Consider the following 13,015-nt stretch of genomic DNA (forward strand, 5'->3'; position numbering starts at 1 on the left):
ATCTAGAGCAGTGGGATGCGGTGGGAGGTGGGAGGGAGGTCCAAGAAGGAGGGGACATGTGTATACCTATAGATGATCATGTTGATGGACAGCAGAAACTAACACAATAATATAAAGCAATTACCATCCAATTAAAAAATTTTTAAAAGACAGCATTATGATAGCAGACAAAAAAGTAATACATACATCATATGAACTGATATGCAAATAACTAGAATACACTTTGGTATGTATGCTGCATTTCAAAGTAAAAAATTCTAAAAATCATAGAATACATTAAAGATTATACAGAAATACTATAGAATTTATGGCATACTGCTTTCAGTATACCATGAATACTATTAATCTTGAGATAATATTTTAGTACACAATCCTTATACACACTATGAACTAAACTGCTCTCTAGCCACAGCTGTCTCGCAGTTTTGATGTCAGTGTGACACAGAAAATACACCTTCTTACCTTCCCATCAGCTGTCACTGCAAAGAGCGTCTGCTCTCCTCCAATTAGTTGCACAGGTCTGAGGGCTGCAAGGGCTTCACACGGCGTAGGGACTTTAACTTTTGCACCTTCAATGCCCCCAAGCTGACCCCTATGATTATGACCCCATCCATAAATTGTTCCACTGCCACCAGCAGAAAGAGTCCAGTCATCTGGTCGCCTGTAACAAACATTAAAAAACAATTGACATGGGAAAGAACTCCATGTTAAGCACCATTTTCCCACAGACAATATTAATTCTTGTTTTGGCTACAGTCAACCTGTTCATCCACTGCACAAGCTGTTCATCTTGCTCTCTTCTAAAAATGCTGTGACTCTCATGGAGAACATCCATGTTTTCGCCATCTGCCATTAGTTCACGAATTTTCTTAGCCACCTGGACAATATTATTATGAGATTATAAATCAAGCACTCATCTCTCAGGAATAAAATAAATAATACTAAGGCAAGAAGACAGGAGAGGAGGTCTTCCCAACCAAGAAAATGAGGGAATGCCAACACTGTGATTTTAGGGTTAATAATCAAAACCAAGATTATATTACATTGAAGATATTTTGAAATGTCTAGGCAGTATCATTATATCTTTACTAAAAACAAACTTTAACTGAAATTCAGTGTTATTCATTTTCAACTATGCGCTTCTTTTTTTATGATATTCCTTGCCAAGACAGATGTTACTATCTTATAACACTGGCATCTTTTTACACTATAAAAGAAGACACTGTGCATCCCCAAAGAGGTTCCAAAATAAGGTACAATACCTCATCGAGAAACAGACGGGGCAGCGACGTTCTCTTGTCCAGGGCCACAGCAACACGGGAGGCCATGCAGTACCTCCGGAACCAAGCCCACTTGTGTGTTTCAGCACAGCACGGGAGCGTGTCTAATTCCAGGTCACAAGCAAGAGCTACTAGCACCTGCAGCCAGCAAAAATTAACAACACAGGGACACTCAGACACAGCGAACATTCTACTTCACCAGCACTGCATGCCAAAGACAGCCCCCATGCAGGCTCTCTGTGGGTCTTCCTTCACAATTCCTCACTCCAGATAACTGCCACATGCCCAGCAAGGGGCGTGGCATCACCAATGATGTGGATTATTCCTACCCAGTTCCTAGTGATGCACCTGACAACAGGAACCCAGATCAGACCACGGCTACAATACTTGCCACCTAAGTAAAAGCATCTAAAAGCGCAGTTATTAAAGCACAAGAGCTTAGACCACACAGTCTTGAAACTGTTTCACATTCACCATCAGTACCTATACCTGTTCTCAGGGATGCCTGATATTTGATGTACTGTACTTGAGAGCTGTCAAGCTCTCTGTGGTTCTCTCACCACCTCAAAACAAGCCAAGAATTACCTTAAAGAATGGGCTGTGCAGTAGCTGCTTGCCACCTCTCACAATAGGATCTTCATATTCAAACTGCCTTTGCAAAGCTTCTGGAAGGCCTTTCACCAAAGCAGCAAGAGCACTGCCTGAAAAACTCTTTTAAGAAAACAACAAAATTATAGCCCATACTAGGAAACCAAATTCAGAAGAGTTGAGTTGATGTTTTGTTTCTATGAGTCAAATGTTTAATTATACTGATACTATTCTCCCCTAAAACAAGTGATTGATATTTATAAATGGGAAAAAAATCTAAAAAGACATAATGAATACTGAAATTAAAAAGAAGAGCATGAAAATTCACTTCAGAATATTTGGTCTTAATTTCAGTATAACAAAAACAGTTCTCCCAGGGAACCAGAAAGGAATTTCTGCTTCACAAACCTCCATCTCCAACATGGTTAAGATAAGCATTCTTTTAACAATAACTACTTCATCCAGCAAAACAAAGGGGATGTGGTGAGTTAGACTCATAAAGCTATTCTCATAGCCATCTATATGGGGCTGTTTCTATAATCAAAGTCCAGCCTGCACTCAGTATAATAGCAACATAAAGGAGTCTGAATGCAAGAAAGGCTATCTTAGTCCTATGTGAAATTTCCCAACTCTTCTGTGATTAAGAAGTTAAAATAATTAAAGCAACATTTTAGTCCCAAAGGGTCACACACCTAGAAACTATAATGTAATGTTTCATACCAGAGCTCTTGTTTCCCCATCATTATCTCCAAGTAGCCTGTTTATGTTAATTGATTGTCCAAATTCAGTTGTAAGAAGCTTCCTCAGTCTCTGAAGGGCCCACATTCTGTGACTGGCAGCTGAAATGAGAAGACAGAAAAGTCAGAGGATGACCATTCTTCTCAAGAAGTAAGACAGACCTGACAACAGAGGTGCCACTTACCCAAGGCACTCAGCTGTGCACAAGCTGCCAGGGATGCTGCAAGGCGGGGGATGATGCTTCTGTTTGAGGCAAGGTTGAGCCGGAAGTCCAACAAACAAGTTACCAAGTCCATGGACGGGCACGAGAGGACACAGCGATCAGAAAGTAGGTCTTTAGGGCCTGAAGAAAGGTAATTATAAATGTCCCCTTGTTGGGCAGAGCAACAGCTACCCCACAAGGAGATTCACCCAAAGTTGAGTGCGTCATCCACATGGATGCCACGGCTAGAGGGCTGCACCACTGTCGTGTCACGTGACTACGCTCCGCGCACTGACATTTCACCTGAGATCTCACATGGCTGAAGAACCACAACCAGCAACAGCTGGAAGACTTTGGGTGAAAACAGAGAGCCACACCCCAACAGCCAGAAAGTGACGCGGCTCATGCAGTTCTGAGCCTTGATGTGGTGGGGCCTTGGGCAGTGCTGGGTCCCAACACAACAGAAGGTAGACTACAAGCACCAAGTGAAAATATGTGTGTATTTCCCTTGCTTGGATCACCAACCCCCCTCCTCACCTGCAGCTGGCATGATGGGGTAGACTGTGAAGCGCCAGCCCCACCCATTCACAGACCCATCACTGATGAACTTCCACTTCAACTCATCCCCTGGGATGCGCAGTTCGCTGGACCAGTCAGACCATTCCCGGCCTGGGGGACAAAAGCACACTGGTGGCGGGTTTACCCATCATCAGATCAACATCAACTTCCTTAGATACAAAGTCACTCACACCCCGTCTGAACGACAGCTGGCTCCTCCAGCCCACTGCCCAGGTGCGTCCACACCAAGGCCTTCAGCTCACACTGCAGCGAGCAACTGGGAAGCAGAGGACAGGTAGGCAGTGCCCCAACAGAAGACACTCAAACACAACCACAATGCTATGTGAGAGGCCCACAGAGCCAGTTCGTGCTCACACCAGGGTCAGGGCCTACAGAAGTTTCTTTGAGAGGGTCTGATGTAATGGTTATTACCCAGGCAGCCAAAGAGAAAGCCTCCGTCTTCCTCAAAGGGGAAGCAAGTGTTCAGAGACACAGGGCCCCCAATGAAGCACAGGGGCGGTTCAGCACACATGAGCCACTCTCCAGAGAGAGGAGAGTAGCCTGCCAGAGCTTGGGGTGCCCTGGAGAGGAGCTGGGCAGACAAGCTTACGGTGTGCCACCCCAAATGAGCTTCCACTTAGAGGAGCCATCAGGCAGCAGTGTGGGAGTAGCCTGGAAGGGATCCTGTTGGAAGCAGAGAAACTGGAAACATGTCAGAACACTACTGCATACTACAGTGACATCTGTCAAAAAAAAAAAAAAAATCCATGCTCATCTGTGATACCCCTTCATCCAAAGTAACCTCTTGTGAGTAAAATTCCACTGGCACACAGCCAGGCCCATCATTTATATTTGGTCTGTGACTGCCTTTGCTACAAAGGCAAAGGGGAGTAATTATGTTAGGAAACGTTCATTGACCCTGGCTCCAGATGAAGAATAAAGATACCTGAAGAGATCTGCACACACAGACACACATACACCTGCACTGATGATTCTAAAAAACACAGTGAAGGGCATTTATCAAGCCCCTAGACAGAGTGATTCACTCTTGCTCAATCTCAGGGAGCACATCAGAGCAGGGAGAGGCCCAAAGGAGACCCCTCCCATCTACTCCAGTACTGTCCACCACGCGCACACAACACTTACTCAGAGGGGAGCCTAACTCCTCACAGCAATCAATTAAAAAATAAAACCTTTAAGAAGCCTTGTAGTATGTCAACCTTTACCGTGCATGAGTCTGACAATCCCAAACACCTTACAGCACCATCTCCACTGTCTAGGTGAGGCTGGGCCCTCCCGACAACCAGTGCCCCCAACAAGGACCGGCAGTCGTACTGGACACCAGTAGTCCCACCCATCGGTGGGGAGGTACATGCATCACTTGAATAAATCATCTTACTGAAAGCACAGGGGGCAAATAGATAAAACCTACTGTATTTTGCAGTTAGGTCACTTATTGTTCTCTCGTGAAGTCGCACGTGAGAATGAAGCAGTAATGTGCTAATGGTTTCTACAAAAGCAAGCTCAACTCCTCTTCCTACCTGACCGCACGGAGACAATCCTGTTGACACCATCCATAACTGTGAGAGGGTCATGGCGCCTTTCGGTGGAGCACTGCCGGTCAAACTCCACCCTGAGTCCCTCTGCACCTGGAAGACAAGTAGGCACAAAAACAAGGTAACACTCCCAGTCAACATACCACAGACAGGGCCAAAGCCATACCACACAGAAGCAGTGAGTCTAAAATGATGTGCAACAGCCAACGAAAAGCAGAAAGGAAGAACTAACCTCAAAAAATAAGGACTCCTCTCACTCCAACTCTGCCTCCCACAAAATAATTCACCCATGATGAAACAACAGAAGACACTCTCTCTTGGCCAACTAGTTTTGTGGTCTCACTTCTGGAAAGATTTTCATGCTATAGCCCTAACCAGATGACCAAGCTTTATTATCCTGCTCCCCCACATTTTAAAAGCCATATAAAATCATGTCCACCAAGAATTTAGCATTAGATCTAGAGTCTTCTCTGGAACAAATTAGCTTAGAAAAGAATCAGTGAAGGCTATGACCTGGGTTACGGTGGAGGGAAAAGGTTGGCAAAACAACTATAAAATCACTCAAAATAGTAAGAAACAATGATTCCAGGGCTCTTCAAATCAATTCAAGGCGAACAACAAGCTGAGAAGAGTTCATTCACGGAAAAACTGCGCAACTCAGGTAGGGACAGTGAGAGCCTATGTGTTCTCGCCTAGGACTGCCCTGTGCGGCTGCAGCTTAACTTTACCAGGATGGGACTCTGTCTCCAGTGACCTCATGCTAACTGGTGCAAAGCAGGCACAGTGCCTGGGCAGAGATCCTAAAAGTCAGAGAGTGGGGAGGGTAACTGAGGACATACAAAAAAGCTTGCATCTTTGCTGGCTTGAGAATGTGGTGTGGCTGGGCGGGTGCCAGACATGAGAACTAGCCAGAAATCTAACAAGAAGATTCTGGAAGTCAGAGAACAGAGAAGGACTCAATGAGGACGTCATGGAGGCCTGGGTGACTCGAGGCACATGTCCTCAAGAAAACGGAGAGTTGGGTGTGCGTGTGCATGTGCACGTGTGTGTGCACTCACGCACACACACACAGGAAAACTGCCAAAACACTGACTTCCACGCCCTCCCTTGCTTCCACCCACAGAGATCCATCCACAGATGGGGAAATGAGCAGGCTAAATCAAGCAGATATGGAACAAAGCCTAAAAGTCAGGCTAGAAAACAAAAATCAAAATTATAAAGTAAGCTAGGATATCAGTGAATATGTGATGCAGGGAAGAGATTTTAGAGAGTAATTCCAGGCATCTTACAAAATTAATACACAAAACCACCATAGAAACCCAGCAACAATTACAAATCTTTTTTAAAAACTCAGAAACCAAATGTCACAACAGAATCTAAAATGTCTACGTTTTCAACAAAATATAATGAGATATGCAAAAACACTGAAAAATGTGAGTCATACGCGGGAAGAAAATCAGACAACAGAAGCTGACCCTCATGGGCCAGATGCTGAACTGAGTAGGCAATGAGTTCAAAACTATAATAAATATGTTCAAAGAATTCACAAAAACAGTGAAAACATGATAACAAAGGAAAATAAAATAACAATGACTCTGGGTCCTTAGACCTTTTTGTATAGTTCTGTGTATTCTTGCTGTCTCCTGTTAACCTCGTCTGCTTCTTTTAGGTCTGTACAAAGCCCCAAAACACATGACAAAAAAACATATATAAATGAAAAAAGTAAGCAAATCCACGATTACAACTGGGGATTTCAAACTTTAGCCTTCAACACCTGACAGGACAAATAGAGAGAAAAATCTGTAAAGATACAGAAGATTTCAACAAGACTACCTACCATCTTGAACTCTTATGTACCTCTTTATCTGGCTGTTCATCTGTATTCTTTGTCATGTCCTTTATAATAAACTCCATGGAGTGGCAAAGAGTCGGACATGACTGAGCGACTGAACTGAACTGAACTTACAATAAACTAATAAACATAAGTAAATGCTTCTGTGAGTTCTGTGAGCTGCTATAGCAAATCAACTGACCTTCACTTCTGACTGGCATTTGAAGTGGGTGCCATCTTGGTGGGACCTAAGCCATTAACCTAGTGTCAGGACTGAGTTAAACTGCAGGACACCAGCTGATTTTGCACAGCTGCATGATGCGTGGAAACCCTCACATGTCTGATGCCAGAAGCAGAGTGCTGCAGCAGTGAGAATAGAGGAGGTACAAGTGAGGGAGTTTTCATTTTTACTTTTGCTATATTTTATACAGAAAACATATTCTGTAAATATGTTTTCATGTTTATGGAAGAATACCTACCCTACAAAAACTCTTTCAGAGAGTAGAGAAGGGAACATGCTGCAATTCAATCTGTAAAGCCAGTATTACTCTAATATCAAAATGAGATCAAGATACTACAAGAAAGGAAAGCTACATAAATAAATTTTGAAGTTTTTAATAAAAAAATAAAAAGAAAGGAAAGCCACAAACTGACACTATTCATGAAAATAGGTTAAAAAATCCTTAACAAAATATTAGCAAGCCAAATCCAGCAACATATACTATAGATTATACATTGTGGACAATTATGATTTGTCTAGAAATGCAATACAAGTTTAATATCCAGAAACTGATTCACATAACATGCCATACTAATAAAGGATTAATATAGAAAACAGTATGTCAATACACAGAAAAATCATTTGACAAAATCCAACACTCTCTCATGATAAAATTTCCCCCACAAACTAGGAAGAGAAAGTTTCCTCAACCTGATAAAGGCATGTATGAAAAACCTATTGTTAACATACCTAATGCTAAGAGAATGATATGTATTCACTCTACCGGAACAAGGTAAGGATTTCCACTCTCATCCCTTGTATATAACATTAACTCCAGCTAGTCCCTATTCCAGCATAAGACAGAAACAGATGATGTCTGTTAAATGTCATGAAGTATAACTGATTTGAAGAAGGACGTCTACGAAACAAAATTTGGAAAAGGCTGTTATAGTGTAGCAAGGAAAGGATTCCCTCCACAAGGGAGATATGATCAGAAACCCGTAACTAACTGCCTATGAGAATACTACTTCAGGCAGATGGCAAGTACAAAGTGAGACAAATGGCCTATCCCTGGAACATATTTAAGGGCCACCATAAAAGATGATGTGGCGGGGCCAGGAGAGACAGGTGAAGAGGAAGGGAATGTTGTTGGAGAGGCAAACAAGGTTCATGGGAAGCTGCACAGGCCATCATCAAGGATCTGAGTCTTATTTTAAGGTTACAGGGGTGCACTGGCAGATTTTAAGCAGAGCACCAGTATATTCTGACTCACTTTAAAAGAATCTCTCTGGTTGTCATGTAAGGAGCTGATTCTGGGAGACACAGAAGGTGAGAAGTAGAAGCAGAACATTTGTATTATACTAGTATATGAGTTAGTATAATAAACCAGGTGAAACTAGATGGTTAGGCCCAGAATGATTCAGAATGGTGATAAATGGCTGAATCTGAAATATATTTTTAAAGTAGAAATGTTAGGACTTGCAGGCAGACTGGATATCAAGTAAGAGAAACAGAAACAGGAAGAGGTACACTAGACTTTGTCTTAGGTAACTGCTGAGTGGAATTACCTTTTGTTTAATTTCTACTATGAGACAGTAAGAGTTCAAAGTTAAAGAAGCTTTTATAAATCCCATCTCATTCTAAAAGTTTAAGAAAACTAATTTCACATAAAAATGATCAGGATAAAATTATCAAGGTCAAATACAATATAAAGTTATTGTTACAAAACAGAGAAAAAGAATAGAATAACATTCTCCTATAGACAATGAAGGCAAGCCAGAAAGATGTGCCCACAAAACACACGAAAAATGTAATCTATTATTTCAAACCAAACTAAAAGAAATTAGGAAAATGATACATGATATGAAAGAAAAATATAAATAAGAATTAGGAGAAAACACTAAATGATAAAGTTTAGTAAAGAAATTTTTTTAATTCAGAAATGAAAATTAAATTAGAACATAGGAGCAAATAAACACAACAGATATGCTTTGAGACAAACAGGAGGAAAGGAAGCAGCCAATATTGACTCTAAAAGGCATCCAACACAAGATAACAATCCCATATCCATGAAAAAGAAAATTGAAACAAGGTTGCAAACAAATACCACAAACTGTAATGCAAAAAAAAAACTGTCCTGAAAGATAAGACTCAAAACTATTCAACATTTTAAAGGGGCACAAACCCTTATCTGAGAATGTCACTTATAACACTTTCAACAACAAACATTTACAGGAGGAAAATATGCTATTCAATAAAACTAACTTTCCAATGTGGGCAACCAACTTTTAGAACAAGTTGACTCATGTCGGGACTGTCATCCTCTGAGGCTTGCTGAGGAACTGACAAGAGAGTGAGCTTCAGACAATCATAGTAAGGAAGGAGACAACTAGAACTAAATGAAGATTAACAGGAAGAAAGCAGACTATGCAATAGCCGTTATGCTCTGGGATTTATAGTATGACCAATCTAATCAAATTGCAACAATGAAGAGAGCAAGAAACCAGGAAAAACTTTTGTTAACTATTTTCAGTAACCATATACATATCTGGTAGTGTTAGACTAGTACCCTGAGTCTTTTGTGCCTGTGATGTGGGATAAAGCAAATACGTAATTATGAGATATTCTAATTCTGTCATTCCTCTGTCTTAGAACCAGGATTTGGGGGGAGAAAAGAAACACAGACAGAACAGAAGAGGTTAAGTATAAACAGAAACGTGTAGTTCTGAATTTGGATCTATCATATCATTATGAACTCAAAAGAAAGTCGGTCAGTCAGTCAGTCAGTTTGACTGTCCATTCATTTACCCTGTCTCTATCTGCTGAAAAAGTCTAGAAACAATAACAGCCCAGTGATCTAAAATGCCATCTCCACTAAAAGACACCAGGGTAGACTCCAGGTGGAGAGGAGAAACTACATGACAAGCCTGAAGCATCTTATCAGACTACAAGGAAGTTACCACTGGACCATAAGAAGCACTGCCGAGGGCCAAACGCAACAAGGAGCTCAACGTCTGGAGATGCGATAATCTGAGCTTCACAATAGTCATAATGGATTAAAGCCCATCATACATGTTTAAATCCATGGGTTCATGATATAAAAGAAAAAATAGGTAATTTTCTGACTATCTAGTGTTAAGGACTTGGTGCTTTCCCCATCTGTCAGTCTGGGTTCAGTCTCTGGTCAGGAAACTAAGATCCCACAAGCTATGAGGCACAGCCAAAAAAAAAAAAAAAACCCCAAAATAACTGGTCACCTTCAAAGAATGATGTGTTCATTCTCATGAAAATGTAAAAAGAAGAAAAGAATCAAGGTTTTATCCTGCCTTTCTCATACAAACAGTACTCCTGGGTAACCAACCAAAGGGTCAGGGGAAATGTCCCTATATAAAGTAATCTAACTAATAAATAAGAAATGAAATAATTAGAATAGCACCATTTTGCAACCACCAATGGACTTAATGGCCTCAGGTAATGAGCATCAGCAGCCGCTGCCATCACAAAAGGAAAGACAAACAGACACTAGATGCTTCCAGATGCAGGATCGCAAACACTAATGGTCCTGCCAGGGGGCCTGGCTGAACAAAGCAGGCCGATGAATCAGGGGTAATCTGTAGAAAGACAGGACGGAGGAACAGGTGAAAGTGCAGCAGGGATGAATTATTGAAAAAAAAAGGAAGAAACTACAGGTTAAAAGATACTTAAAAGATGGAAACTGTTTAATTAAGAGAGTTAAGATGAGAATGCACACTTGGGTTATAGAAACTGTCCAGAAATACAAGCCAGGACAGTGTCACATTAGAGGGGGCGACACATGGAGGGCTTCTGGGCACAGGCACAAGACTGCTTCTAGATCTGAGTTTTGGCAACTAAGGTATCCACCTAATAAGCATTAAGCTAAACATCTACTCTGCATAGTTTCCTGTATCATGTTTTGGGTAAGTGAGGTTTCTAGAAAAGGTGGGGAAAGTGACTCTAAAGCAATTCTGTCCCTTTTTTTTTCTGTAAAACAAGGACGGCTGCTTCGACTGCTGCAAAGGCAGAAATGAAGCTGTTCTACAGGCAGCTTTTCTATGACCCGTGTCCTCCCTGGGGCCAGCCCTCAGTACCTGGTATCTTCACTGTGCCGCTGGATGAGGTGTCGTCAGTGTAGGGATGGCTACTCTCCACCACCACAGGCTGAGAGGACAGGCGGCCACTCTGTGAGTCTGTAGCCACATCCTCCAACTCGGTGACACAGAGCTCCAACAACATATCTGCCACCTGTCGGGGGAAGCAGGGGACAAAGCAGGAAGACATCAGGATGCCTGCCCGGTTCAGTTCTTTCCATAGGGACGGGGGCACGGAGAGCTTGGGAGTTTGAGAAATCTAGTGTAAATCAGGGCTCGGTTTCCTCACCGATAAAATCATGATAGCAGAGCTCACAGGGGTGCTGTGAAGCTTGGAAAGATCTATGTACAAGTAATAAGGAAGCACCTACACACAAAACACCCAATACATGCCAACTGATGAAACGAAATGCCCGTGATCTCAACACTTTCTCTTCATGTCAAGACAAGGTTACGTCCTAGCGAGGAAAATCTGCCCAGAAACAAAACTTTCAAGCAACGAGCAGAAGGTGATAAAAATGACCAAGATCCTAGAAGGCATGGGGGTCAAGCAAGAAGGGCAGGAATGGAGAGGAACGACCCAGCTGTCCAAGCTGAACGGTGGGAGACAGCACCGGAAATGAAACAACTGGGGGTGTCTCCTGACCCAAGACATTTAGGGTCAGCCCCCATACCATACAGCCCAACAATCCATAATGTTCAGATTTCATTTCAAAATTTTAGTGACTCACACCATTTAAATGGTCAATACTGGTGATTATATTTTGATTACTATTTTAAAAACAAACAATACGTTGTTACAGTAATTAACTTCCAAAGTTTTTAAACTTAGAAAAACTTAATGAGACCATTCTCTATTCTTTCAGAAATGATTATTTTCATCTATTTTTCCTTGTATTTAGATAATAAAGGTTATCTTAGTAAGAAGTTTCATTAATGACAAACTATAATCATTGCCATAATTTAGGTTTTATAATTATGAATACAAAAGTTTCTCTTGTTTAAAGAGTCTCAAATACTAGATCAGGATGGGGCATAAGAGTAGCATCCTGCCACTGGCCAGGAAAGTTGGAAGAAAATCCTCATCTCTGTTTCTGTCTCCCCTTGAATTTGAGATGTCGATGTCATCTAACTCCTAACGCACAGCCTAGCAGGGGTCTTCTGGGCTTTAACACCTTCTTCTGCAAAGACAGCCAGTACCCCAGGAGAGCGAAATAAACTCTGAGAAGAGGGTTACCGAGGGGTCATAGATGTGGTTCTACCCTCAAGAGTTTACAATCATTTCTCCTATCCACCAGACACCTGAGTGTCTTTGAGGGAGTAACGATCACTGAGAGCTTCAGTTTTCTTATCTGTAAACAAAGGGAAAGCCTGTGCTCTATACTAAGAGAATGTACCAAGAACGGGGCCTAGAAGATATGTTTACAACAAATTCTAGGTATTATTACTTTAAATCCACGTTCTCATTCCATCCTTTCCTCTCACAAATGCAATACACTTGTAAAAACATTAATATTTTCCTTACGGAAATTCACCTTGATTTAATCTCTCAGAATTATGCCAAGTAACTTGCCTCAAAAAACTACAAAGTAGGAAACCTATAACCTTTCAGTTCTTCCTGAATATGATTAAGAAACAATAATCCCCTAAAGTATCTACCAAATCATTTACTAGGATTTAAGAACGCTCACCCATTCCTAAGTACACTATGGTTTTGGTGGTGTATGGAAATCAAACCCAGGTGACACAACTGCACAGGGCACATGGCGTCACTCCTGACACAGCCGCTCTGAAGAGGCGGAGAGGGGCTGCTGGTAAGCAACAGGTGTCCCCAAGGACGCCCAAGGGCTTCAGAACTGAGGAGTTCTACTTCTAAGCTACACTGATATGATACTGCCTTGATACCCTACAGTAGCCACATGCTGCTGTTTGA

At 41.8% G+C, this 13,015-nt stretch overlaps 1 protein-coding gene across 8 annotated transcripts in view; it reads right to left on the reverse strand.

Annotated features, from left to right (window-relative positions):
* The window catches only part of HERC2 (HECT and RLD domain containing E3 ubiquitin protein ligase 2), a 238,331-nt gene that overhangs the window by 36,070 nt on the left and 189,246 nt on the right, over nucleotides 1-13,015 (reverse strand). For all 8 annotated transcript variants that reach the window (XM_044932091.2, XM_044932094.2, XM_044932108.2 and 5 more), the window contains 9 exons: nucleotides 11,083-11,236; nucleotides 4,908-5,015; nucleotides 3,346-3,477; nucleotides 2,791-2,949; nucleotides 2,589-2,707; nucleotides 1,866-1,991; nucleotides 1,263-1,418; nucleotides 762-877; nucleotides 463-661 (listed from right to left, as the gene is read on the reverse strand). In XM_044932091.2, coding sequence (XP_044788026.2) covers nucleotides 463-661; nucleotides 762-877; nucleotides 1,263-1,418; nucleotides 1,866-1,991; nucleotides 2,589-2,707; nucleotides 2,791-2,949; nucleotides 3,346-3,477; nucleotides 4,908-5,015; nucleotides 11,083-11,236 — 1,269 coding nt within the window. The remainder of the gene's footprint in view (nucleotides 1-462; nucleotides 662-761; nucleotides 878-1,262; nucleotides 1,419-1,865; nucleotides 1,992-2,588; nucleotides 2,708-2,790; nucleotides 2,950-3,345; nucleotides 3,478-4,907; nucleotides 5,016-11,082; nucleotides 11,237-13,015) is intronic.

The sequence above is a fragment of the Bubalus bubalis genome, chromosome 2 (assembly GCF_019923935.1).
Source record: "Bubalus bubalis isolate 160015118507 breed Murrah chromosome 2, NDDB_SH_1, whole genome shotgun sequence".
Taxonomy (NCBI): Eukaryota; Metazoa; Chordata; class Mammalia; order Artiodactyla; family Bovidae; genus Bubalus; species Bubalus bubalis.